This window comes from Leucopleurus acutus, assembly GCF_964270905.1.
Source record: "Leucopleurus acutus genome assembly, chromosome: 13".
Lineage (NCBI taxonomy): Eukaryota > Metazoa > Chordata > Mammalia > Artiodactyla > Delphinidae > Leucopleurus > Leucopleurus acutus.
Window position 1 is genome coordinate 3,068,309 of NC_139155.1, and position 27,039 is coordinate 3,095,347.

At 49.0% G+C, this 27,039-nt stretch overlaps 1 protein-coding gene across 3 annotated transcripts in view; it reads left to right on the forward strand.

The window, feature by feature from the left end:
* The window catches only part of MBP (myelin basic protein), a 423,042-nt gene that overhangs the window by 314,074 nt on the left and 81,929 nt on the right, over positions 1–27,039 (forward strand). For 2 of the 3 annotated variants that reach the window (XM_082853264.1, XM_082853265.1), the window contains exon 2: positions 21,500–21,575. In XM_082853264.1, coding sequence (XP_082709390.1) covers positions 21,525–21,575 — 51 coding nt within the window. In that variant the 5' untranslated portion in view covers positions 21,500–21,524. Of the gene's footprint in view, positions 1–16,092; positions 16,113–21,499; positions 21,576–27,039 lie in introns of those variants that run through there. The other variant, XM_082853263.1, reaches the window with a different exon arrangement.

The following is a 27,039-nucleotide window of genomic DNA, read 5'->3' on the forward strand; positions in this document are numbered from 1 at the left end:
ATTATTAAAAAAAAAAAAAGATGGATGCCTAGAGAATGAGGATAAACAGACTTAGGTGAGGTATCTGGAATGTATCAAACATTCTAAAATTCAGCAATATAAAACAAACTGCCCAATAGAAAAAGATGTGCCTGAACAACCTGGCCTAGAAGAGAAAACCCAGATGGGCTAGTAAAATATGAAAAGATGTTTAACCCACTAGTTCCCAGGGAGTCAAAAATCACATCAGATGGGATAATTTTTCGTATCCATCATACTGGTAAAAATTTTAAATTCTGACTATACCAAGTACCGAGGAAGATGTAGAGAAGTGAGAACTCACATTATTGTGAGTAGGAGTGTAAATAAAAACAGACACTTTAGAGAAGAATCCAGGAAAGCTGATGACGGACATTCCCTATGACCTCGTGATTTCACTCCAAAGTTCACCCTCTAGGGAGAACCTGGTCTGAGTGCATAGGGCACATACAAAGGTTGCTCATGGAAGCAATTTTTTAAAACTTTTTATTTTGAGATGATTGTAGATTCACATGCAATTGTGAGAAATAATAGAGAGAGATCCATACATGCTTCAGAACATCTTGCAAAACTATAGGCAGTATCACATCCAGGAGATTAACATTGGTACAATCCATCAGCTGTGTTGAGATGTCAGATTTCGCTAGTTTACGTGTGTGTGTCTGTGTGTAGTTCTATGTAATTTTATCACACATGTACAGTCGTGTGACCACCCACCTCAGGCAGGGACAGCTCCATCACAAATTCCCTAGGGCTGCCCTTTATGGCCACAGCCAACTTCCCCCTTCTCCCTCCCGATGCCCTTGGCAACCACTAATCCGTTCCCCATTTTCTATAATTTCATCATTTCAAGAATGCTATTTAAGTAGAGTTATGCAATCTTTTGTGATTGGCTTTTTTCACTGACTGCAATTCTCCTGAGATCTCTCCAAGTCGTGGAGTATACTGATAGCTTGTTCTTTTTTTATTGATGAGTAGTATTCCGTGGAATGGATGCCCACCCTGCTCCCGTAGTGTTTTGGTTTTAAGCATTTGCCCTTTGAGGGTTTCCAGTTTGGGGCTATTTGAGTAAAGCTGCTGTGACCGTCCACGTACAGGTTTTTGTGTGAACACAGTTTTCATTTCTCCGGGATAAATGCCCAAGCAAGAGTGCCATTGCTGAGTCAGATAGCAAACACGTATTCCATTTCGCAAGAAACTGCCCTCCCCTCTTCCAGAACGGCTGCACCGTTTTGCATCCCACCAGCCAGGTGTGAGTGATCCAGGATCTCCACGACGGCCTTTGGCACCGTCACTGTTTTTTATTTGAGCCTCTAACAGGTGTGCGGCGATACTTCACCGTGATTTTAGTCTGCGTTTCTCTCACGGATAATGATGCCCGTCTTTCCGTGTGTGCGTCTGCCCTCTGCACGTCCTCTCAACGAGCAGCCTGTTCGCGTCTTTGCCCTTTTTCTGATGGGGTTGTTCCGTCTCGTTAGTTCCTTGTATGTTCTGAATACGGCTCCTGGTTGTGGTTTGCAGTTACTGTCAGTTTAGCTTGACTTCTACCTCTGCAGAGTCTTCTGCAGGAAGAAAGTTTGTCATTTCGATGAGATCCAGTTTATTAATGTTTTCCTTTTATGGATTGTGATTTGGGTGTGAAATGCAAGAACCCGTCACCTAGCCTGAGTCTGGAAGATTTTCTCCTTTTTTTTTTCCCCCTACATGCTTTATGGTTCTACATTTTACACTGAAGTCTGTTGTCCATTTCCAGTTAATTTTGTATAAGGAGTGAGGTCTAGGTGGAGGGTTTTGGTTTGGTTTGGTTTTTGTGCCTATCTAGGAATGTCGAATTGCTCCAGGACTGTTTGTTGAAAAGATGATCCTTCCCCCATAGAATTGCTTTTGCATCTTTGTCAAAAATCGTGTCCCCATGTTTGTGTGGGTCTATTTCTGGTTTCCCTGATCTGTTCCCTTGATCGAGGTGTCTGTTGCGGCACCAGGACCACACTGTGCTGGTTTCTGTGGCTGGAGGGTGAACCTTACCATCAGGTAGCGTGAGTCCTTCCCCTTCTTTCTTTATCAAAATCCTGTTAGCTGTGCTGGCTCCTGCACCATTCCATACATTTTAGAATAAGCTTGTTTGTGTCCACAAAACCCTTGGTGGAATTTTTATAGGAATTTCATCAAATCTATAGATGGACTTGGGGAAAATTAACGGTTTTACCGTGTGGAGTCTTCCACGCTGTGATCACAGGTTGTCTCTGTTTATTTAGATGTGCTTTTGTTTCTTTCATCAGTATTTTGTAATTTTCAGCGTATAGATTCTGAATCTGGGTTTTTTTTTAAGAGTATACCTAAATATTTCTCTTTTTTTGAGTTATTTTTAAATACTGTCATGTTTTTAACTTCAGTTTCTACATGTGTGTTGTTAGTTTACACAAATGTGGATGATTTTTGTGTGCTGACCTTGTGTCCTGAGACCTTGCCCAACTCCCTCACTAAGTGTCTAGATTTCAGGGGTAGATTCCTTGTGCTATCCATGCAGACCGTCATGTTACCTGTAAATGGGAAAGTGTTATTTCTTCCTTTCCAACCTCTATCCTTTCTAGTTTCTTTTTCTTGTTGTGTTGCACTGGAACTTCCAGTGCTCTGTTGAAGAAGAGCTGCAGGAGTGGACATCCTTGCCTTGTTCCTGATCAGAGGGGTAAAGCATTCACTTTTTCACCACTAAGTATGACGTAGCTTTATTTATTTAGGGTTTTTGTAGAAGTTCCTCATGACATTGAGGTAGTTCCCCTCTGTTCCTAACTTGCTGAGAGGTTTTGTCATGCATGGGTCTCGGATTTTGTCAGATATTCTTTCAGTCAGTTGACAGGCTCCTGTGAGTTTTCCTCTTTAACCTGTTAGTATGATGGATTAAACTGATTAATGTTCACGTCGGTGTTGAACCACCCTTGCATGTCTGAAATAAATTCCACTTGGTCACGTGTATAATTTTTTTATATGTTGCTGGATTCACTTCGCTAGTATCTTGTTGAGGATTTTTGCTTCTAAGTTCATGAGAGAGATTGGTCTGTGGTTTTCATGCTTTGTACAGTCTTTGCTGGTTTTGATATCAGCGTAATATGAGCCCCATAAAAATAAGCTGGGAAGTGTTCCCTCCTGTTCTAATTTCTGAAAGGGTTTATGTAAAAATGGCATTAATTCTTCTTTAAATGTTGGGTAGAAATTTCCAGTGAAACCATCTGGGGCTGGAGATTTCTTTGGAGGGGCATTTTCTAATTACACATACAGTTTCATGAATAGTTGTAAGATTATTCAAGTTATATATTTCATCTTGGTTGAATCTTGGTAGTTTGTGGATTTCGAAGAATTGGTTCATTTCTTGTCAACCGTAGAATTTATGAGTGCACTACTGTTCACAGAATCCTTTATTATCCTTTTAACGCCGCAGGATCTGTAGCGATATCCCTAGTTTTAGTCCTGATAGTGATGATTTCTGTCTTCTCTCCTTTTATGTGAGAATCTTGCTAGAGCATGATCCATTTTACTGATTTTTTTTTCAGAGAACTAGCTCTTTGTTTAATTGATTTTTCTCTATTTTCCTGTTTTTGGTTTCATTGGTTTCTGTTCTTATCTTTACTCTTTGCTTCCTTCTACTTTCTTTGGATATATTTAGGTTTTTTGGTTTGGTTTGGTTTTTTAGTTTCATCCGTTAGAACTTAGATTATTATTATTTTTTTTTTGCGGTACGCGGGCCTCTCACTGTTGTGGCCTCTCGCGTTGCGGAGCACAGGCTCTGGACGCACAGGCTCCGCGGGATGTGGGATCTTCCTGGACCGGGGCACGAACTCGCGTCCCCTGCATCGGCAGGCAGACTCTCAACCACTGCGCCACCAGGGAAGCCCAGAACTTAGATTATTGATTTCAGTACCTTTCCTCTTTTCAATGTCACCATTTTAATCCTATAAATTTCCCTCTCAGCACTATTTTAGCTGTGCCCACGTATTTTTTTTCAAATGGTTTAAATGTTTATTGAATCGAGATTCAATAAACAAAATGTGAACAAAATGTGGAAAGGGTTGGCTGGTTGACGGCTCCCAAAATGAGAGCTGAGGTTCAAGGTGGAGCTCTGCCAGGCTCTGTGCGGTGTGGGGTCAGGTCTCAATACAGGTCAAAATCAAAGCAATAGATTGAATGGAAAGCAGCCAAGTTACAGATGAATAAATACAGTATCGTCCTATTTACTGAAAAATTTTAAATACACGAAAGAACACACTACCTGTCGTGATCACACAGAGATGAAATAAATACAGAAATCACGCAAAGTGGGCTGTCCATCAGCCTCAGGAAGCTGCTTACCTGTGTCTAAGGAAGGATGGGTTTGTATGAAGGGAAGGGAATTTGTTTTATTTCTGAAACATTTTGAGATTTTAGACGAAGAAAGGAATGTGTCACTTTTTTTGAGGGAAAAGGTACGCCAGCTGTGTACTTTTTTTCTGTACCTTTTGTTTGTAATAATGAATCACTTATGTTAACAATAAAGAAGCCAATGTCAAGTTTGGGGGTGTGACACTAAAGCAGATGAAATGGTGGAAAAGCTGGGGAGATTAATAGCCTCAAAGAAGAACCTGGACGTAGGTTGGGGTGAAGTTACTAAAATTAGGTAGAAGCAAGAGCAGAGCAAAAGAGAGTTGGGGAACTTCCCTTGTCCCCATCATCATTTGTAAACGGGGTACAAACAAGGAAAACTAGAAGCGGAGTTAAGTAGGGTGATCTTAAAAGAAGGGCTGTGCCCTGTGAACCAGCCACGGGCTGAGATTTCGGGGGGCGGGGGGAGGGGGAAGGTGGGCGCCACGCCTGGCCCTGCTTTCAGCCTGTGAATTCAACTTGCGATCAGCTGTCTTTCTTTTAAGAACCATTTACATCTGCGTAAACATGAAGGACGTGAGGGGGAACTAGCGCATTGGGACCCAGCTGGTTTTCCTTCTTTGCTGCCTGAATTTTTCCTGAGTCCCTCATGTGCATAAGTTTGGCCTCTAAGTACCGTCCAGCGTGTTTTAAATAGAGGTCAGCAAACCAGGGCCCTCCTTCTCGCTCCTCCCTGGCCCTGGATGCGTCCGCAAGTCCACAGGTCCCCCTCCCGTGGGCACCGGACAGCCTCCCTGGCCCAGGGGCCCTCTGCTCCCTTCCATTCACCCCCTCCAGACTCGCGGTGTCGGCACCAGTGTCTGCGGGCCAGCGACTGGTCTGCAGGGGCCACTGGCTACAGGCAAGTGCAAGGACGCTGCGGTGGCCGAGCAAAGGTCTGTAATTGATTTCCTGTAGAATTATTTCACTTTCTTTAAGAGTGAGGAGATTAACATTCAGCTCACCCTTTTTCCAAGGTAAGAGAAGGAAAATGAGGTTTTATTCACAGTAAGTGATTAACCAAATTTCATGCTTCGTTCTATATTAGAGACTAATGTACAGAGTGTGGAAAGACAGGTCACAGAGGCAGCTGAGGGCCTGGAAGGTGGTCACCCCGACACACTCACACACACACACCCCACGTGCTCATGGCTGGAGTCCACACGTGACGGCTGGTGTGGGGTTGGCAGCCTTGCACATTAGGGCAGCATCTTGTACAGTAAGAACTACCCCTCCTTCGCTGAATGCAATTATGCCTGAGGTTTAATCCTCTGAACTTCTCAACCCAGGAGTTTATTTCCATGTGATATCTGTTGTTTCAAACGTGCATATATATATGTATATAATGACGTATCTAAAACCCACTAAGGAGCCTAACTGATCTCTCCCACCACTCAGACAGACTTATTTTCTTTCTTTCTCTTTATACGGTTTTCAGTTTCTTTCTTTTTTTTAAATTGAAGTAGAGTTGATTTACAGTGTTGTGTTAGTTTCTGGTGTACAGCAAAGTGATTCAGTTATACATATATAGACATATTCTTTTTCAGATTCTTTTCCCTTATAGGTTATTAAAAAATATTGAGGAGAGTTCCCTGTGCTACACAGTAGGGCCTTGCTGTTTACCTATTTTAAATATAGTCATGTGTATCTGCTCGTCCTAAACTCCTAATTTATCTCCCCACCCTCTTTCCCCTTTGGTAACCGTAAGTTTGTTTTCTGTCTGTGAGCCTGTTTCCAGACAGACTCATTTTCTAAAGGAACACAGAATAAATGCAGTGATGATGTCTGGACAGGCCCTGTCAGCATCCTGGGGTAAGAGTCTGCCCAGAAGGTGGAGGCCCTCCTGCCCCCGCCAGCTGGGGAGCCAGGTAAGGTCTGTTCCCCAGCAACCCTCTGAATCGAACGACATCCTCACCCTGTTACAGGCGAGGAAACGTGAGTTCTCGGCACTCAGCAGATCTGGGGGGGCATGTGAAGCCCAGGGCGTCCTCTGCTCTGTCCAGCGACATGTGTGACGGCCAGCGACGCTCACCCTGTGCTCCTGAGCTCTCAGAGCACATTTCCAAATGCAGTCGTCCCTACACCTGTGTCAGGCTGCACTGTCTCAAGTCAGTGTCCCACGGGTGGGAGGGGCGTTGGGCCCCGGCCAGCCCCAGGCCTTGTCCCCAAGCTGGTCACGAGTTCTGGGGACCAATCAGAAACCAGGGGCTTTTTATTATTATTATTTTTATTTTTATTTTTGGCTGCACTGGGTCCTCGTTGCTGAGCGCGGGCTTTCTCTGGTTGCGGCGAGCGGGGGCTACCCTTTGTTGCGGTGCGTGGGCTTCTCATTGCGGTGGCTTCTCTTGTTGCAGAGCATGGGCTCTAGGCGTGTGGGCTTCAGTAGTTGTGGCACACGGGCTCAGTAGTTGTGGCTCGCGGGCTCTAGAGCGCAGGCTCGGTAGTTGTGACGCACAGGCTTACTTGCTCCGCGGCATGTGGGATCTTCCTGGACCAGGGCTGGAACCCGTGTGCCCTGCATTGGCAGGAGGATTCTTAACCACTGCGCCACCAGGGAAGCCCAGGGGATTTTGTTTTAAAATGAGCTCCTTTTTAAAGGAAAGAATTGGTATGAAAAGATGCAAGAACGGCGTTTCTTTTAGTGGTGTTGTGATGCCGCACATCAAAACTGATGCTGGTTTTGAAAAGGGGTCAGTGGCTGATAGCTGGTGACGAGGGGGGTGACGCCCTCCAGAGTGTGAGGGAGCTTCTCTGAGGCCCCAAACCGCAGCTTTTTACAGGAAATGAGTTTCTGCTCAGAGCCCCTCGGCAGTTGTTTTCCTTGGTAGGTGTTGTAAATTTTGAAATGCAAAAAGAGTTGCAGGAGCCATTCAGTATGTTTCACTGAACACACGGGTTTTTAACATCATGCTGATTCTGACTACGTAGTAATGAGGCTTGGGTTTGGTTTATGCCTCCCCACGGTTAAAACCATCTAGAAAACAGAGACTGGTGTTGACGCTTCTTCTGAAAGTGAGTTGACTTGGTTGCATTTTACATCAGGTTTTGCTCTGATCGGTGGCCAGCATTCAGTGCTGACCACGCTGACGGCAGCTCTGAGTGACCCGCGGGTGTGCCAGGCCATGCCCTGCGCCCTGCAGGCGCCATCTGAGTGCTGAGGGTTCCGTGGCAGCCCGGGGTCCCCGCTGGTGAGGGCTGCAGCTCAGCGCGGGGGCCCCCCGGGGTCTGCCCGGCCCTATGACCAGCGGCTCCCCGGCTGGACTGCGGCTTCCTGTGAGTCATGGCTGGAGAGGCAGGCAGAGCCACTGGGGTGACATGCCTCACTGTCATTTGGTTTTCTGAAATGTTTATTTCAGAGAGTGACTCCTGCAGTCAGATTTCCCTTTGTTTCATGGGACCTGGGGGCAGGAGGGTGGAAGCAGGTGAGGGTTTGATTTTTGTCAGAGGGTGGGGAGCCTGGTGGCCGCATCCTCGATGTTTCGAGTAAAGAGAGCGCTTGTGCTGGCCTTGTTCACCACTGATAGCAGCGCCCACAAGTGTCGGCCCCGCCTTTTGGGGTGTCAGGCGACAGAGGATCTCCCCGCAGGCCGCATCCGACCCGCCCCTGCAGTTAGCAGCCTCTGTCGCCGCAGCCCAGGAGTAAAAAGCCAGGTGCAAGAACGTTCCTCGGCCTCGCCTACACCAGCCACCAGACTAACCAGCGAGGAGGGAAAGCTAGACGGCGCCCACCTCCAAACGGAGTCTGACTGGATACCTGCCCGAGTCAGTGCAGACGGCTGCAGGGCCCGGATTGGCTGGGCGGCAGGATACCCAGCGCCCCAGCGAAGTGTCTGCCGTGGCCAGTGCCTGGCTCCGAGCCTTCCACGGGGCTGTGGACTGGGATGGCGCCTAACGGTCCCCCGGTGGTCTGCCAGCCACCTGCATGCGTGTTGTCCAGAATACTCGTAAAATGCAGAGTCCTAGGCCCGGGGCTCTGGACGCCACACCGCACCCTCGGGGCCCAGGCCCACGAGTGTGTAGTCTAGTGAGCTCCAAGTGGTGAGGCCCACTGCTCAGTGAAAGACAGAAATGCGTGCCGAGTGCCCGATGTGTGTCTCGGTGACACAGATTTACCTGAATGCACCTGCCCGTGCTCACAAACATCCACTTTAACACGATCAAGAAACTATACTTCACTGATAAACTGACTTTATGTTTGAAGAATGACTCACGGAAAATAACGTTCTATACTGATGATATGTTCTTATTTTTTTATTATTTTTATTTTTTAATTAATTTTTATGTTTGGCTGCATTGGGTCTTCGTTGCTGCGCGCGGGCTTTCTCTAGTTGCGGTGAGCGGGGGCTACTCTTCGTTGTGGTGCACAGCCTTCTCATTACGGTGGCTTCTCTTGTTGTGGAGCACGGGCTCTAGGTGTGCTGGCTTCAGTAGTTGTCGCTCGCGGGCTCTAGAGCGCAGGTTCAGTAGTTGTGGCGCACGGGGCTTAGTTGTTCTGCGGCATGTGGGATCTTCCCGGACTAGGGCTCGAACCCGTGTCCCCTGCATTTGGCAGGCGGATTTTTTTTTTTAAACATCTTTATTGGAGTATAATTGCTTTACAATGGTGTGTTAGTTTCTGCTGTATAACAAAGTGAATCAGTTATATGTATATACGTATATCCCCATATCTCCTCCCTCTTGCGTCTCCCTCCCTCCCACCCTCCCTATCCCACCTCTCTAGGTGGTCACAAAGCACCGAGCTGATCTCCCTGTGCTATGCGGCTGCTTCCCACTAGCTATCTACTTTATATTTGGTAGTGTATATATGTCCATGCCACTCTCTCATTTCGTCCCAGCTTACCCTTCCCCCCCGATATCCTCAAGTCCATTCTCTACGTCTGCGTCTTTATTCCTGTCCTGCCCCTAGGTTCTTCAGAACTTTTTTTTTTTTAGATTCCATATATATGTGTTAGCATACGGTATTTGTTTTTCTCTTTCTGACTTACTTCACACTGTATTATCGTTTGTTTTTGATACTCCATTTAGAGGATGACATTTTCTTTCCTGCCTGTGAGCACTAGCGTATCTGACAAGGAATATTTAGGGATATGCATCGTCTCCATCCTGGTTTCTTGGTTAGTTGGAACCTAACATTTTTGCTAAACTTGCTTTGAAAGCAAAAAACACAGAGCTGTGTGGCAGGCTTCCCAAATAGAGCAAACGCACAATTGATTCTTTAAAATTCTCTCATTCTCTAGGATGGGCAGAAGGCCACACCGTGCCTTTCCAAAGCACCCACATAAAACAGACGCGTGTGGGGCCCTGAAAGTGCTGTATAGTATTATTAGGGAGCTCAGGGATCCACAGATAGGTTTCCCAAGGCCCAACATTTGCTGAACACGCTGCTAGACGTATAAACAAAACTCAGGTTTCCCGATGAGGGGGCTGTGCTGGCAGAGGGGAGGGGACTCAGTAGCTGCTTCGAATCCCCCCAGCAGCCCTGTGCCTCCCCTGCAGCCTGTCTGGGAATTCTCTGGGCTCTTCCCAGAATTCCTGGCTGGGGTTAGGGTTAGGATGGATGGCTCCTTCAGGGCAGTTCCCTCACCCTGTTTCCAGGATGCCCACCTTCCCCACATGGCTTTTCATAGCACTAGCTCTGTTCTCTGGTTCTGATCACGTTCAGTTTATCAGTGGTTAAATGTTCCATTCCGCACTTCCGTTCTGGGACAGGTGAATAAGTTTTACTCGCCTCATGTCATCTGTGTGGTGCTCAGGGGGGGTGTGTGTTGCACCCCCAGATGGCTGCTTCCACTGACCCTAACCATCACCATCCAGCTGATGGACCTGAGAGTCTGAACTTTGCCGAAGTCATTTGCCCAAGTCTGTTCTTCAGCACCCAGGAGAACGTGGGACATGATTTATTCAGCTCCCTGTGTTGCCTTACAAGACCAGATAAAGCAGGAACTTAACAAAATAAACAAAAATGACTCATATTTCAGGAACTAGGTTTCTCTTGATGTGGTAGGAGGGCAGGGCGTGCTTTGGTTGTTTTCATTCTGGTTCTTTCGGATGTCTGAAAACGTGATAGCCTTGGCCTAGCTGAGACCAGGGATTTATGAAGTGGAATCCCCAGCTGCCATTGTCTTCCTAGAAATAGAAAGAGGATAAAATGTATTTCAGAGCCAGGCCTAAGCATCTCTGCCTTCGATGCATCGTTTTATGCAGCTCTAGGGAAGGTGCTGTCCCTTTAAAAGGCAGACGATGATTCTTTTATTCCGTCATTATCTCTGTATGTCAAGACTTATTTTTTTTTTTTTTTGCGGTACGCGGGCCTCTCACTGTTGTGGCCTCTCCCGTTGCAGAGCACAGGCTCCGGACGCGCAGGCTCAGCGGCCATGGCCCACGGGTCCAGCCGCTCCGCGGCACGTGGGATCTTCCCGGACCGGGGCACGAACCCGTGTCCCCTGCATCGGCAGGTGGACTCTCAACCACTGCGCCACCAGGGAAGCCCCAAGACTTATTTTTGAAGAGAGAAGGCTTTAAACCAGATATTAAAAGCTAGCCTGGAATTTCCTTGGCGGTCCAGTGGTTAAGACTCCGCCCTTCCACTTCAAGGAGCCTGGGTTTGTTCCCCGGTTGGGGAACTAAGATCCCTCATGCTGTGTGGCTCAGCAAAAAAAAAAAAAAAGCTAGCCTGATTCATTTCAGACGTTGTTTGGAAATTGTTATGTGAAAGGAAAGAGGACATAGAGGTGCTGACCTGGCAGACAGCCTTTCTGAAAAGGCAGTGAAATGCCGCGTTTAAAGCCACATTACATAGTAGTCCTAACACTATTTACACAGATATTTTTTACATAGGATTAGTAACACCAAAATAAAATGTGGGATGAGAAATTAAAGTAAATTTTAACGTGAAGGTAGGTTAAAACCTGGACAAATTTTCACACCCTTTTTTTCAAGAAATTTTATTTATTTTTGGCAGCGTTGGGTCTTCGTTGCTGCGCGTGGGCTTCCTGTAGTTGCAGCGAGCGGGGGCTTCTCATTGCGGTGGCTTCTCTTGTTGCGGAGCACGGGCTCTAGGCGCGCAGGCTCAGTAGTTGTGGCTCGCAGGCTCTAGAGCACAGGCTCAGTAGTTGTGGCACATAGGCTCAGTAGTTGTGGCACACGGGCTTAGTTGCTCCATGGCATGTGGGATCTTCCCAGACCAGGGCTAGAACCCATGTCCCCTGCATTGGCAGGCTGATTCTTAACCACTGTGCCACCAGGGAAGCCCTCACACCCTTTTTTAAAAAACCATATTTGGGGCTTCCCTGGTGGCGCAGTGGTTGAGAGTCCGCCTGCCGATGCAGAGGACACGGGTTCGTGCCCCGGTCCGGGAGGATCCCACATGCCGCGGAGCGGCTGGGCCCGTGAGCCATGGCCGCTGAGCCTGCGCGTCCGAGGCCTGTGCTCCGCGGCAGGAGGGGCCACGGCAGTGAGAGGCCCGCGTACCGTGAAAACAAAAACAAAAACACACCTTTGTTCATGAAGGTAGAAAAGGTCCCAGGTGTCATTTCCGTGTGGGCTCATGTGATGTGGTACAATCATCACAGAGTCCGAAATCTCTGAGACCTAACTTCAGTTGGTTTCATGACTTGTGCTGAAGAAGAGTTTGAAAAATGTGCCCTGGACTCAATCCAGCGTTTGCTCCTGACCTCTTTCCACAGAGCTGCCCTTAGTTACCGTAATGCCCGTAATCCAGCGGGGCTCTGAGGGTGGTTCAGATCCCACTATTTCCCTGTCCTTTTCTTAGACTAACCTTCCCAGCCACTCTCTGGAGTTTTCTGCACAGAGCTGGTGTGGGTTTCGTGACTAATTACAGATGTTCTAGGGTACATGATGGAGACCCCGGGGAGGCATGTATAGAAACGCAGAGAGGAAAGAGGCAGGGGGGTGTTCATTCATCCCTCAAAGCAGGTGAAGCCCGGACTGGAACTCCAGAACATCATTTGCTGCCCCCTTTGGTGATGGCTTTATCTGCAAAGCCAGCTGATGCCCCGAGGACCGGGCTCAAGGGACCACAGTCAGACTCCAGCCAGCTCCATCCATCTGCAGTTCTGTAATTTTCTTTCTAAATGATTTCTGAGAACTTTAAGGCAGTGTTCTTCTGCACTGTAAATCTGATAAGCCTGGGGAAAGCAAAGGATGGTGATGACTAGCTTATGAATATTATGTGATAACCCAAAGCAGAAATTCCCGGCCCCCAAAATCTAGAGGCTGATTTCTTCTGACGCTTTCCGTGTGAGTCCAGATTGGGTGTTTGGGTCTGTTTGTAAACGCCATCAGGACACCAGCGCAGCTTGGGGTCCTGAGGACTGTTGGGGGGCCAGATCCCACCTCACTGTCTTGGAGAAGCTTTTCCTAGGATAGACATAGACTTCTGAAGTGAACTTCCACCCCGTCCTTCTCAGTGCAGTATGAGCTGTCTTAGGCCACTCCGGCTGCTGTAACAGAAACCCACGACCGCGGGCTTGTAAACGACAGACGTTGATTCCTCACAGTTCTGGAGGCGCGAGTCCAAGGTCAGGTGCCGGCAGATTCAGTGTCTGGTGGGAACCCAGTTCCTGGATCGCAGCCAGCATCTCTGCACTGTGTCCTCATGTGGGGAAGGGATGGTTTGCTTTCAGAGAACTGCGATAAGGTGTGTGAGGTACATTGGGTGGGACAGGAAATCAGGCTCTTTCTTCAGGTTCAATGTCGAGTTGGCCGTATCGACCGACCGACCGGTGAACTGTGGCGTGTGACGTGGGTGGTCTGTGTGCTGTAAGCCCGAGGCCGGGAGGGAGCCTGGGGAGAGCCTGAGGACCTCCGAGGTCAGCTGTCACACGCGTTCCTGAAACTCGGTGTGACTTCCTGAGCTTCCCACTCCTGTTCCAGCCGTAAAATAATCTTTCTTTTTGGCTTGTGCACGTGCGTGTATGTGTGTGTGTGTTTATTTTGGGGGTGGTTGTTTTGGTGATGTTGGTAGCCGTTTACTATGTTCTGAACACAGAGTGTTACAAGAACGTTTTTGACCTGAGAAATAAAAATGATTGTCTACAGAAACCAGGCGTAAACGCTTGGGCCCTGGCGGAGAAAGAGGCAGAAGAATAGAGGCGGGTGGGGGAGGAAGGGGGAGAGAAACAGAGCGAGGAGGCTGAAGGGACGGTCTTTCATGTAGTCTCATGCTTCTCTCTCAGGTCCTTTTTTAGATGCGAGTTCCTTGCTCTTTCACATTTGCTCTCTGGGTTTTGTTTAAAGGTCAAAGCAGCAGAGTCCCACTGTCTGTCCTTCCAGCTCTGTGCTACCCCCGCCTGCCTTTTAGGGCTGGTGGCATCAGTTTGGTCTCTGCGGGGAGGATGGGCAGGGGCCACACCCCGTGACAAACCATACCCGCCACGGAAGGGCGGCCCGGAGGAAGCGATCGGCCGCCAGTTGTGGGTTCCCCGGCTGGTCTGGGGGTGGGGAGGTAGCGCCCTTCAGCAGCTCAGCGGCAGGTTCATTCTGTCTCGCATTTGGTGGCTCCCAGGAAGGAAATGAGGGCGCCCCTTTGGAATGTTCACCATCTCCTGTTTCATTACCTTGTTCAGTTATTCCATTCCGGGGACACCCTGTCTCACTCCCTCGATCAGTCAAACTCTCCAGGTTCCCCTCCGCTCAGAGGTTAAAGTAACCCTTTCTGGCTGGTGCACATCCCCAAGCGTCTCTGTCTTACTGTTCATCCTTCTGGAAGGTATGGTTAGGCCACCTCCAAACATAAACCATGCTCATAAGTGCCTGGTGGTTCCTCAGCCGACCCTGGCAGTTGGTATATTTCATCCCCAAGGTCCCACGGAGCCCCTTCAGCATGTAATTCACCAGTAACTAGAGGCTGAGAGCCATTTGGGTCCAGCTAAGGGGTTAAGTACAAAATGTAACAGAAGTAATAACAGTGAAGTTCATTTACCTTTAAAGCCTGGTAAAAAGCTACGACTCTGTTAAGGGTTAATGGCAAAGTACATGGAATTTTGAAAACATCGCTTTAGTGATTTGCAAAAGCAGAGAAGCAAAAGTTACCACCCTGGTAGTAGCAGAATTTTAATTCTGCTGCCAAAAGTACACATTAATCCACCTCTTGGCTGGGATGACTGTACATGGATTCAGTGGGTAGATGTTAAAACACTAACCATGGGCTCAATGCTCCTAAGGTTTCTCACCTGACCCGTCTCTGTGACCCAGGGTGACCTCAGCCCCTGGATCCTTCTCAGCCCCTCCCCACAGATGCCATCCCGCTGGTGTTTGTACTGTCAATATTCACACATACACAAGTGCAAACAGGACAGAGAAAAAAATTACTCTGAGCTACTGTACATGAAACATTGCACCCGAGACAGATGAGAAAGACAGATTGCCCTCTGGCTCTCCGCTGATCATGAAGCAATATATTCACTGAACATTTTTATTACAAGAAAGTTGAACGTTGACAGTTGTGATATCTGTGGACGATTAGCCCTTCGGGATCATAATTAACTCCTTATTCGTCTCCTTCTGCGGTGGGTGCCTTATGTAACATACAAGCCGTCCTCTAAGGAAGGGAAGAGAAGGCCCTTATGTTGTGGACGGGTTGTCAAGGGCCGGGGGATTTCGAGTCTGTTACCTTATTGAACGCCTCAATATGAATGAATGCACTGCAGGTATTATCATCTGATTTTACAGATGAGGAGTCAGAAGCTTGGAGAACTAAATTTCTAAGCTCTTCAGTAAATAGTAATTGGCAGGCATGGAATTAAAACCCAAATAATTCCTTGCATACACTTTTCACCAGCCGTTATGGCAAGACATGAGGCAGGAAATTAAGAGAGTCGCTGTCATTTTCCTTATTAAACTTGTGTATCCACGGACAGATGTTTATGAAGAATAAGTTATTGTAATGCAGCTGTTTTCTCAAGGGTGCTTGTTAGAGCAAAGGCTTCTCTTTATCGTGTTGATTAATAATCTAGAAATGGGTGACATCTTAGACCTACTGGAACACTTGTTTCCACGTAAGGCATACTCATAATGTAAAAAACGTCCAGCTGATCCCTATTTTTACCTATGATATATTCCTAGAGGCAGTGTTATATTCATGCCTAGATGAGTCTTCTAAACTTTACTTTCTCTACTGTAAAATGGGAATAAAGCATACAGGGTTATTCCTGTAATTCCGTAACTCAAGGGATAAAGCAAATCACTGTAAAACTAACCCCGTATCTCCATAAAAACATTAATTTTAGGGTTGCTTTTAGGAACACGGACGCTGAGCACGAAAAATAAAAAGCAAAACTCTTGTACGATCTGCAGAATCTTATGAAACCAAAGCCTGAAGAACTATAAGTCTGTGAGAAAAGTACACCTGTGACCGTTTCTTAGAACATGGACATAAATACAGCCAGACAGCTTGGTTCCTAATCAGTGAGTGCAGACACTGTGATGAACCCGCCCCATCACGCGTATGACCACGCGTGGGACCACGCGGGTTACCGCCCTGATGCTCCTCCCAGCCCAGAGGTCAGCACTACCCACGGTGATCCCCTCCCATTTCCGAGGGTTTTGGGAGGCGGTAGGATGCTCTGGGGGCCACAGCTCTATCTAGGGAGACTTGAATTGAGGCCTTCTCTCTCCCACAGTAAACCTACTGAGGCAGAGATGTCACGAGAATCCCGTTGCCTGTGAAAATGCACCCGGAGGTACTGGAGGAATAGGCAGCTTAGCCTGTTAGTGTCTGCAGCCTCCGACGGTCTCGAGTCTCCGCCTCACGTTTCCCTTCTCGCCGCCCATCCCCCACCCGCTCTAGTCTGGAAACAGGAGAAGTCACGCTGCTTCCTGTGCGGTTGCTTATGGGCTCGTGTAGGACGTCACCTCTGGGCTTCTCAGGCACCGGTGTGCTCACCCCTTTCTCCTCTCTTGACCTGGGAGTTTAAGAGCAGATGTCCACACACAGGGGAACCCACGTAAAGTTCTCTGCAATAGGTGTGCAATCATAGATAGCTAGACGGCTAGAAGATGTTTTCTCAGCTGATCACCACCCACCCTGGGCACCCTGTGCAAGGGACGAGAGAGGCAGGAGCCGTCAGCCCTAGAGCTCACCCTGACCCCAACATTGACCCCAACCCTGCCCCCAACCCTGATCCTAACCCCTGACCCCAACCTTGACCCCAACACTGACCCCAACCCTGGCCCCAACCTTGACCCCAACCCTGACCCCCAACCCTGACCCCAACCCAGGCCCTAACCCTGACCCCAGCCAACCCTGACCAGCCCCTACTTCGTTCTCACCGCAGCCAGCACAGTGAAGGAGCTTCTATTGCTTCCGCTTGACAGGAAACTGAGGTTCAGAGAAGTGGAGTGACTTGCCCCAGGTCACCCCACAGGAGCCTGGATTGGGACCGAGGTCTCATCTGCCGTGTTCACTCTAGATGTCAGGACTTCCAGTAGAAAGCAGGTGGTTAAAATGCTCAGAGCAAGGTGTTTTCACCTGCATGCCCCCAGCATTTCAGCTTCCCCATTCACACACACTCCTCTCCACCCAACGTGGGTTTTATCTGTGACTCCTTCACAGTGTCCACCAAAGTGATACGAGTGGTCTTAGCTGCACATTGTTGAAAACAGATCCAAGCAGCTGAGACTGGATTGCATTCCAGTGAATCTGGGTTACTAACCCGCACTCACGTGCTTAATTTTTACTGCCCCCCCCCGCCCCGCGCCAATAACACAAAGTATGGATGGTCACGAAAACATGGAAATTTTCAATAATCCCAATGGCTGTTCCGAAATCACATCTGGGATTGAATTTCAACCTGAGGAGTATGGGGCAGGCCCGATATAACCTAATCTATCCTAAAGGCTCCCAGCCCTGGCCCTCCACTTCCCCTTCCACCAATCTCCTGTCTTATTATTTCACGAAAAGCTTCTTAAGAACCTGGAGATGCTTCAGAGTCAACCTGAGTTCCAGGAGCGTTCCACGTGAAGGTTCCTCTTGCTCTCTCTATTTGACTAATTGCAAAAAATGAAATGAAGATGACCTCCAAATGTCCAACTCTTCTGTCTGCAGAAGGTTCTTTTCAGCTCGCTATGGAGGCCAGCCGCCAGGGCAGCCTTCTTTCCGTAACGCAACCCTCCCGTCTCTCCACGGCGGAATGGGGCAGAGTTACCCCCAGACAAGTCCACTGCCCATCATTTTCACCACAGGACTGTGCCACACACCTCAAGGACTGATGATCCCTCTAACGAGGGGCCCTAATCTGAGAATTGTCACTTTGATTTTCTTGTCGTTCTTTTCCTGCTGGTGCGCAAACTGTGCACTTAAGGCTAGAATCTGCCTACTCGAAATCTCACATATAAATTCTCATTCCGTTAATCTGAGACAGAAGGGGAAAAAAGTCTGTACACACTCAAAAGTCTGACCCGGACTTTTGTTATTTCAATCTATTCTGTGTCCAGTAGTCTTGAGTTTTTTTAATAGTGATTAAAATAGTTCATGAACAGTCTTCCCAAGTATACCCCCAAGTTGCGCTTTGAGGCGTGATAAAGTTCTGATCAGAACACGCTGGCTTGGAAGACGCGTCCCCTCTCCAAGGAGCAGGGCAAGCAACTTGTGATTAGATCAGCTGTGCCTCAAAGCCCTTGCTCCAAAATCAGCTCTCCTTTTGTCCACAAGCAACCCCCCGAATATTCACACGTCCCACGCTATTTTGATTTAGGTTAAATCCTTAGAGATTTGTTTTCTGGAAGGGGGGACCGTTGTGTTGGGATTTGCCTAATACCTGGGGGGGAGGTGACTGAGAAGGGTGAGAATAAGATGGAAACGGGAGGAGGTAAGGGATGCTGGGCTTGAGATACTGTCCAGGTGAGAACAGAGATGGTAGCGTTCGCTTCTCTGTGTCGGGGCTGGAAAACCCCAAGAGTCCAAGCTGTGAACTTGAAAAGAAGTTATCTATTTTTGCCTGTGTTTAGTTTCAAATACACCAATTCTTTTTTTTTTTTTGGAGGTAACTTTTATTTTTATATGTTGTGTTAGTTTCAGATGTACAGCACAGTGATTCAGTTTTATATGTACATATATTTCTTTCCAGATTCTTTTCCCTTATAGGTTATTGCAAAATATTGAGTAGAGTTCCCTGTGCTATACAGTACATCCTTGTTGGTTATCTGTTTTAGATATAGTAGTATGTATATGCTAATCGCAACCTCCTAATTTATCTTTCCCCAACCAAATACACCAATTCTTATTTCTTAAACAGGGATGTTTGATGCCTTGTTATTCTGTGTATTGCATACGCAGTGCAAGTTATCAGTACTTCCTCAGAACCCCGCATGGGACCACAGAGAGATCGCAGTTCAGAGTGACCCCCTCTACTCCCAGAGTTCAGACCGTCGTCCTGCACAGAGAACGTGCAGTCATGTTCTCCAACTGCAGTTCAGACCCCAAGAGGACAAAAACAAGTCCCCTCTTTGCCCTTTTGTGCCCACTCTTATCAAGTAAACTACCATATGTGCCCCCAAACCTCCATTTTCCCAGTGAGGTTACCCCAAAGAGGTTTTTTAGGGGGTGGTCCCATGTAAGTAAATTGGGAAGGTGGATGATAGAATTGCACTGAATACTGATATTATCTGCAAAGGTCGACTTGCATTTTTAAAAGCATACATTTAATTTAATTTAATTAATTGATTTATTTTTAGAAGATGTTGGGGGTAGGAGTTTATTAATTAATTAATTTATTTTTGCTGTGTTGGGTCTTCGTTTCTGTGCGAGGGCTTTCTCTAGTTGTGGCAAGCGGGGGCCACTCTTCATCGCGGTGTGCGGGCCTCTCACTATCGCGGCCTCTCTTGTTGCAGAGCACAGGCTCCAGACGTGCAGGCTCAGTAGTTGTGGCTCACGGGCCTAGTTGCTCCGCGGCATGTGGGATCCTCCCAGACCAGGGCTCAAACCCGTGTTCCCTGCATTAGCAGGCAGACTCTCAACCACTGCGCCACCAGGGAAGCCCCCATTTTATTATTTTTTTAAGCATAGATTTTATTTTTTAATTTAAAATGCTTCATTGCTAAAAAATGCTAAGCATCATCAGACAATGCAGGGTTTGCACAGACCTTCAATTTATAAAATATGCAATATCCACAAAGAGCAATAAAGTGAAGCACAATAAAACGAGGTCTGCCGGTGTACAACACAGTACCGTTAACTGTGAAACGAGGTCTGCCGGTGTACTACACAGTACCGTTAACTAGGAAACGAGGTCTGCCGGTGTACAACGCAGTACCGTTAACTGTGAAACGAGGTCTGCCGGTGTACAACACAGTACCGTTAACTGTGAAACGAGGTCTGCCGGTGTACAACACAGTACCGTTAACTGTGAAACGAGGTCTGCCGGTGTACAACACAGTACCGTTAACTGTGAAACGAGGTCTGCCGGTATAAATACAGTACCGTTAACTAGGAAACGAGGTCTGCCGGTGTACAACACAGTACCGTTAACTAGGAAATGAGGTCTGCTGGTGTACAATACAGTACCGTTAACTAGGAAACGAGGTCTGCCGGTGTACAATACAGTACCGTTAACTGTGAAACGAGGTCTGCCGGTGTACTACACAGTATCGTTGACTATGAAACGAGGTCTGCCGGTGTACAACACAGTACCGTTAACTAGGAAACGAGGCCTGCCGGTGTACAACACAGTATCGTTAACTATAGTCACCCTGTAAAAGCATGCATGTTAAAGTATTGGTATTTTCACCTTCATGTCCTGATACATGATGTATTCACATGATTCTTCTAAGTCAGCAGCGTTTTTATCACCACTAGAACCGTGTCTTTGATTCACCAGAGCACATAATCCCCACTTCGATCCAAGTCGTTTGAAGTGCAGCACTTTTTAACTAAATCTCCCTCTGCGTGGGGCTCTGGTCCAGTTTCCATTTACAAAATACAAAGGTGGGAAGGGTTTCCACTCCTCAGGTGCTTGGTCTCCACCAGGTAACAGCTCACTCTACCCCACACACTGGAGGTGATGCTCTAAGACACCGTCACTCCCTTTCTCACCAATTTGCCTGGGGAAGGGCATGGGTATCCTTCATAATCACCGAGGAGTCACCCCGTGATATGGGAGACTTTGGGGAAATTCAGATACTGGGCAATTCCTTCTTTGGAAAGGAGTGCCTTTGGGGAAACAAAACTTGCCTTTCGTCAGGCATGTGTGATATTTTAGAAACCCTTCCCATTTTTAGAAGACGATTCATTTTGTTGCCTTTCAAGGAGAGCCACTCCTTGTTCAGCAGGGAGCTACTACTCACATGTTCTTTGAGAAGGATACATCGTGGATGATTGAATTTTGCGACGGCCCTTAAAGACAGGTCACCTGGAGCCAGCTGACAAGTGTACGGTGATGGTGCAAGTGGTCCTTGTGGTTCAGGCAGGTCCAGGGATGTGTGTGGGATGAGGGAATCTGTGTGGAATGAGTTTGGCTAAATTCTTCAGCTCTGTGCCTTTCTGGAGGAAAAAAAATAAATTTGCTGCTAAAGTTTGGGTTAGAAAATACAAATGAGGAACATGTGCTTTTTAAAATCCAGCTTTATCTTCCTTACAAATGCCGCGGGTTCTTGGAATGCTTGTCCCATAAGCAACCCTTGGTCGGGTCTTGCTGTTTCTGTGCTCACACGATTCCCGAAGCATCAGGCTTGTTTTTATTTTGAGGCGCGTCGGCACTTTTCTGCATCTCTGTGCCTCTTGTTACTGAACATGAGGTGTACCTCCGTCCGTCCATCTGGACTTGTGCACAGTCTGTGAGATCTCTGGAGATGAGTTCATCTTCTTTATGGATGAGGAAACACACTGAACAGTGTTGTCACTGGACAGAATCCGGGTTTGGGCAGCCGTCCCGCTTTCTGGCTTTCTGCCAGGGCTCAGAGGACAGTGACACTCACTCATGAGACTTTGGGTGCCTCTTGAGTTTGGGGGCTTTCGTTTTCTTTTCTCAGAAATGGGTATCGCATGTGGAACGGGATGGTGCTGATTGAAAACTAGCGTAGAAAACTCTGAGAGTACCAGTTTCAAGGCTAACAGCCTCTCTTTGTCTTTCAGCATCTGAAGACCTCAACGGCTCAGGATGGGGAACCACGCAGGGAAGCGAGACTTAGGTGCCGAGAAGGGAAATAAGGTAAGAAGTGAACGGGCTCAAAAATCCTGCAAACGCGCGAACCCTCCTCAGGTACCCTGTGGCTACCAGGGTTTTCCGCTAAAACAGTTGGCTTCTTATCCTCCTACCTTAGAAACTTCTAGGGCTTAGAATGCTAGTCCAAGACCCGAACTCCTCGGCCAGGACTCCAGGCCCACTACGGTCTCACTGTGACTGGCCTTGCCAGTGCCACCGGCCCAACGTCCCTGCCCCCACCCTCATCACAGGGAGCTTGGAAGATACAGGAGAGCAAATGGGAAAAACGCAAATAAAAGTCATCCAGATCCCTCCAGTGACCCAGCATGAATCTTCCGGGTGTTTCTAGCCTCACATTCGCCCCTTTCCACCTTATTCCACGGACGTCAGCTTCCCCTGTTCGACGATGATTCTCTGCGTCACCTTTGATTCCCCCAGGGTGACTGGGAAAGTGGTTCTCAGCCTGTCTCCCCCTGAGCCGCTCAAACCGATGGCCCGTCACCAGGGCACCTGCTGGCCTCATTCTCTGCCCATGAAGAATCATTCCAGATTATGAGGCAATAGGCCTGATGCTGTGCGCAGAACTGTGAATCCACCCTAATTTGTAGGGGGGAAAGGTTAATTATTCCAGTTCTTTGGTCCTTTAACTCAAGACAAATGACAGTTCATCAGAACGTCACAGTGCTGAGGATGGACCTCCACCAGCCCACATGCGCGCAGAAGTGCTTCATAAATGTCCACCGGATTGAATGACATTACATTTGAGCCCCAGGACCTCTTTGCTGAGCTTCTGTGCTATGGGTTTTATTTAATAATAATGAACTTTGCAGCCATGAGCCCTTCTCTGATCTGTACTTAGACTCAATTTGCATATCAGCCAGGTGGGTAATTTTCCATAATTTGCTTTCAAGCCATTCATGTAAATGAGTGATTACATACTGTTTTTGTTCATATCTTATCTTACAAAGTGTTTTGAGAAAACATTGTTTTATCTAAAACAATGTTACGGAGTTTCTTTCCTAATGATGTCAGGCCCAAGGTCAACTAGAAGGGGTTTACCTTTTTATAATGTTATTATTGATTTGGAATTCTCTCATTGTTGAAAGGAGGACCAATTTTCTAAGTGTGTAAAGTGTTCTAGTGAATGCTGAATGGGGAATCACGCAGTGTTTTCTACAACTCGAGCGTGAATTGTATTACTGGTAATCTCCCTGTGAAGATACTAGTAACTCTGAGCTGTAAATGTGTTCAGTTACTCTAAAGACCGTGGGTCTGGTGGCATCTGCACCAGGAGGATAGAGTCTCAGCTGAGAGTGAAAGTGGAGAAACAGCTCTTCTCAGAGAGCCCCATCCTGTTAGCACGTGGTATTTTAAGGCACTGCTGATTTAAGTGACTGATTTGCAAGTCTGCTTCTGTAAACCTCTCTGTGGCTTGCAGTGTCTTTCTTGTTGTTGGACGTTGTAAAGCACCAAAACGTAGTTCTCACTGGTTTACTTTTACCAACGTCAGATTCCTGAGCGGTGGTACAGCCACAGTGACGCTTCTGTTTTCTGAAAGCTAATTTTTAACATTCTGCTGATGTTTCTTTGAAATTGGGCGTTTAAGACCACTGGTTCCTGTAGGGAGTTGTTACAAGTAACAGCTGTCTTCTTTTAATTGTTTGTCACTTGACAGAAAATATCTGAGGCCTTGTGGAGGGAGTGCTCTGGGGCAGCGGTCCGCAACCTTTTTGGCCCCAGGGACCAGTTTCATGGAAGACAATTTTTCCACGGAGGCGGGTGGGAGAAATGGGGGGGTTCAGGCGGTGATGCGAGCGAAGGGGAGGCGCAGATGAAGCTTCGCTCGCTCTCCGCCGCTCGCCTGCTGCTGTACGGCCGGTTCCTAACAGGCTGCGCAAACAGGTACCGGTCTGCGGCCCCGGGGGGTTGGGGGCCCCTGCCCTGTGGTGTTACGTGGAGTGTCAGCTGAAACCAGAATAGAGAAAAACCACATGAGCTCGTGCCCTGTAGTTTCGCATCTGCACGTTTCTGTGGTCATTCTGGGAAGCTTATTCTTCACTTACGAGGGAATGGACAGAAAGCGTTTGCCTGTGTCCGGGGGCTGACTGCTGACCTGCTAACAGGCAGGGGGCTGCAGGGACCGGTCACCCACTCATCTCCCCAGCTCTGCCTCTTTGCGGCTCCCCCCGTACCGCACAGGGGGCTCAGAGCCCTCCTCTGCTCTCCACTCGCGTCCCCCATCAGCCCCGTGTCCTCACGCCCGCGCCTGCTGCCTTCCTGGAACCCGCTGGCCCGCGGAGGACGTTAGGAGGCAGTGGCCCTGTGTCGTGACCCCCTGCTCTGCCGCCCTCTCCCCCACCCCCCACCCCACCCCCGCGCTCGGCCCAGCTGGGGAGGGAGCCGCGGTGGCCAGGAGCGCACAGCCGCCTGCTGCCAGGTTCCTCCCCGTGGCGCCCCACTGCTCTCTCACTGGCTTCTCTCTCCTCCCGAAGAAGGCGTGTCACGATGTAGGAAGGAGCCTGTGATGGAAGGGACAGCTCTGGCATGTCTCTGTTCCTGTTCCAGCCTTGCGTGTTGATGTGGAAACAGACGCACGTCCAGGCAGTGATGCAGCTGTGAGCCCGACCTCGGGGCCCCGTCAGAGAGCAGAGTGTGCCTGGTGGAGGCCCCATCCACAAGGGGAACCAGTGGCCTTCAGGGAAGCCCTCCTTCTCAGACAAAGAAATCCCTGCTGGCCTCCGATTCCCTGTTTTTCTGAGCATCCTGGTGGATTTGGTTTCCAGGAAGCCCCGCTCACTAACTTACCAGCTCCGTGTCAGGCAGTGCGTTTTCACAATTTCACAAGGCAGAACCGGGGAAGGACACACACCAGCTGCCACGTCCCCGGGACACATGGTTCTCAAAGAGCCCCGCCCTTGGGCAGGCTGTGCCCGGGCAGCCCTGGGAGCCGGGGACCCTGCACAGGTGGATGACACGCTTGGCCCCTCTGGCTCCTGGAGGGGAGGGTTCGTTTCCAGGTCTGCACAGGAGTGAAGCTGGAGCACTTCTTCTGCAGGAGAACCAGCTGGGCCTTAGGACGGTGCCCACACCCTTTACTGAGGCTGTGCTGGGCTCTGTCTCGTTCGGCGTTGCTCTGACTGTTGTCAGTCTCTGACCTATGGGTTTGCTCGTTGGGGTTTTCTGGTGATTCTCTTTTGGACACACCAGCTGCTATTAGCGCCTGCCGTGCTCCAGGCATCCACGCCGTGGCTGTGTGGTTGCCCGGGCTGCTGTGACAAAGCAGCGCACACCTAGGGGCTGAACGGCAGACGTGTATTCGCTCTCAGTCCTGGAGGCTGGAATCTGAGATCCAGGTGTCGGCAGGGCTGGGTCCTCCTGAGGCCTTGCTCCTTGGTGTGTAGACGGCTGTCTTCTCCCTGTGTCTTCAAGTGGTCGTCCCTCTGTGTGTGTCTGTGTCCTGATCTCCTCTTATAAGGACACCAGTCCTATAGGATTAGGGCCCATCCTCGTGACCTCATTTTACCTTAATCACCTTTGTGGAGACCCCACCCTCAAATGCAGCCGTATGCCGCGTTCCTGGAGGGCTAGGACTTCGACACGTGGCTCCTTGGGGAACACGCGTCAGTCCACAATGTCCGTGTTATTTGATGCAGGCGAGAAGTGACTGTGAGGTTTGAGAGGCCAGAGAGAGGAGTGACCCCAGCCCTGCCTGGTGATTGCCACCAGAGTCTGACCCTCACCCTCAGTGGGCACTGCCGTTGCCCTGGCCTCTCCCCATCATGAGATTTCGGCATTCGCTGCTGTCCTGTTAACGCCTCCCTCGCAGACCCCTTAACCTTCCAGGCCCCAGATTCATAAGCCAACACCCCCGCTGCCCCTAGGACGTGGGGCTTGTCCAGAACCTTCCATGCCCGTCTGTTGCCCGTGACCATCTGTCCACATGGCACAGCGGCCTTGAGATTGTGTCCTCCATGTGCTGCCCTCATGCGTTCAGCCCTCCTCCACGCTCTGACCCTCTGAGTATCATCTTCATTTTACCCGTGGTGGACTCTCAGAGTGCCTGCGAGGTTGGCCCAAGGCCAGGTGGGGAGCGAACGCAGGAGCTGGGCTGTGGGGCGGCTCTCTGTCCCTCTAGGTCGGCACCAGGCAGCAGAAATGGAAGGAGAGCCGCAGGAGGACGTTTAAACGTTCTAGTAGCCACATAAAAAAGTAAAGAGACAGGAAGAAATTCACGTTAATATCTTTTCTTTAACTTAATATACTCCAAATATCATGTCAGTGTATGACAACTATCAGTGAAGTATTTTACTGTTCTTTCCGTCTCAGTGAACCTTCAAACTCGGGGGTATATTTAGCTTACATCCCAACATGGCCTGGCCGCTCTTCTGGCACTCAGTGGCCACATGTGGCTGGCAGCTCCAGACCGGACGGCAGCCTCCACAGCCAGGCCCATCCCTGTGGGCCCTGCTGCCTCGCCAGGCAGTGTCCCGGACACCTTCATGGTGTCCTCCATCCAGTTCACGCCCCCCGCCCTGCCCACCGTGCATCTCATCCGTTGCCTGATGAAGAGGAAAGAGAAATTGTGAATGATCAGTATTGTCCGTTGAGAGATGATGATGGGTCTGATTTTGCCCTCGGAGGGAGGGAGCTGGGGTTGAAGAGGAGAAGCCGGAGGGGGAGGGAGGGGCTGGGGAGGGGTGTGGATGAGTGGCTGCCCTCTGTCCCCTGGCTGGACCAGTAACCGCAGAGCAAGGGCAGTGATGAGTGAAAGTCCGGTGCAGAGGAGAAAGCAGGAGCGTCCTTTTTAAATCTGCCCGAATCCAGAGACCGCTTAGGGCATCGGGAGTGCCTCTGGTCTCGTGGCTTCGTCTGCCCTCCCCTGAATCACCCCCAAGCCTCTGGGGCAGCTTGAAGGGTCCGACCTGGGATCAGCCCCGGACTCCGCACCAGGTGCGTCGTGGTGCTGCCACAGACACGTGAGGACACTTGGCACTTTGCGTTGCCCCCAGTTTTCTCTAACAAGAGGCAGGCTGTTCTAACTCGTGTGTGGACTCTGTCCCTTCAGAGTTCACAAGTAAGTTAGCTGTTTAGCACTGAAAGTGTCTCAAATCTTGACTTATTCCTACATCCATTCACCCATCCATAGGCAGGTGCAGACTTCTATTAAGCACCTCCCCTGCGTAGGACTGGGCTGGACTCAGTGACGGAAGCCTGGCTTCCCCACCAACTGTCAGGCGACCTGGGGCAGTTACTTCACGCCCCTGGGCTTCGGTTCCCTCGTTGGTTACGGAGATGAGAAGATGGTGAACGTTACGTGAGCCGAAGGATGTGACACACAGAGCATTGCCTGGTGCCCAGCAAGTCCTGTGTGCCGTTGCTGCTTCTGTTCCTAATGCTCTTATTCTTGCTGTTGTTTTAAGAGAAACGGGCGTGCATCTTCTGTCAGAACAGCTCCCAGTGTGACTGGAGA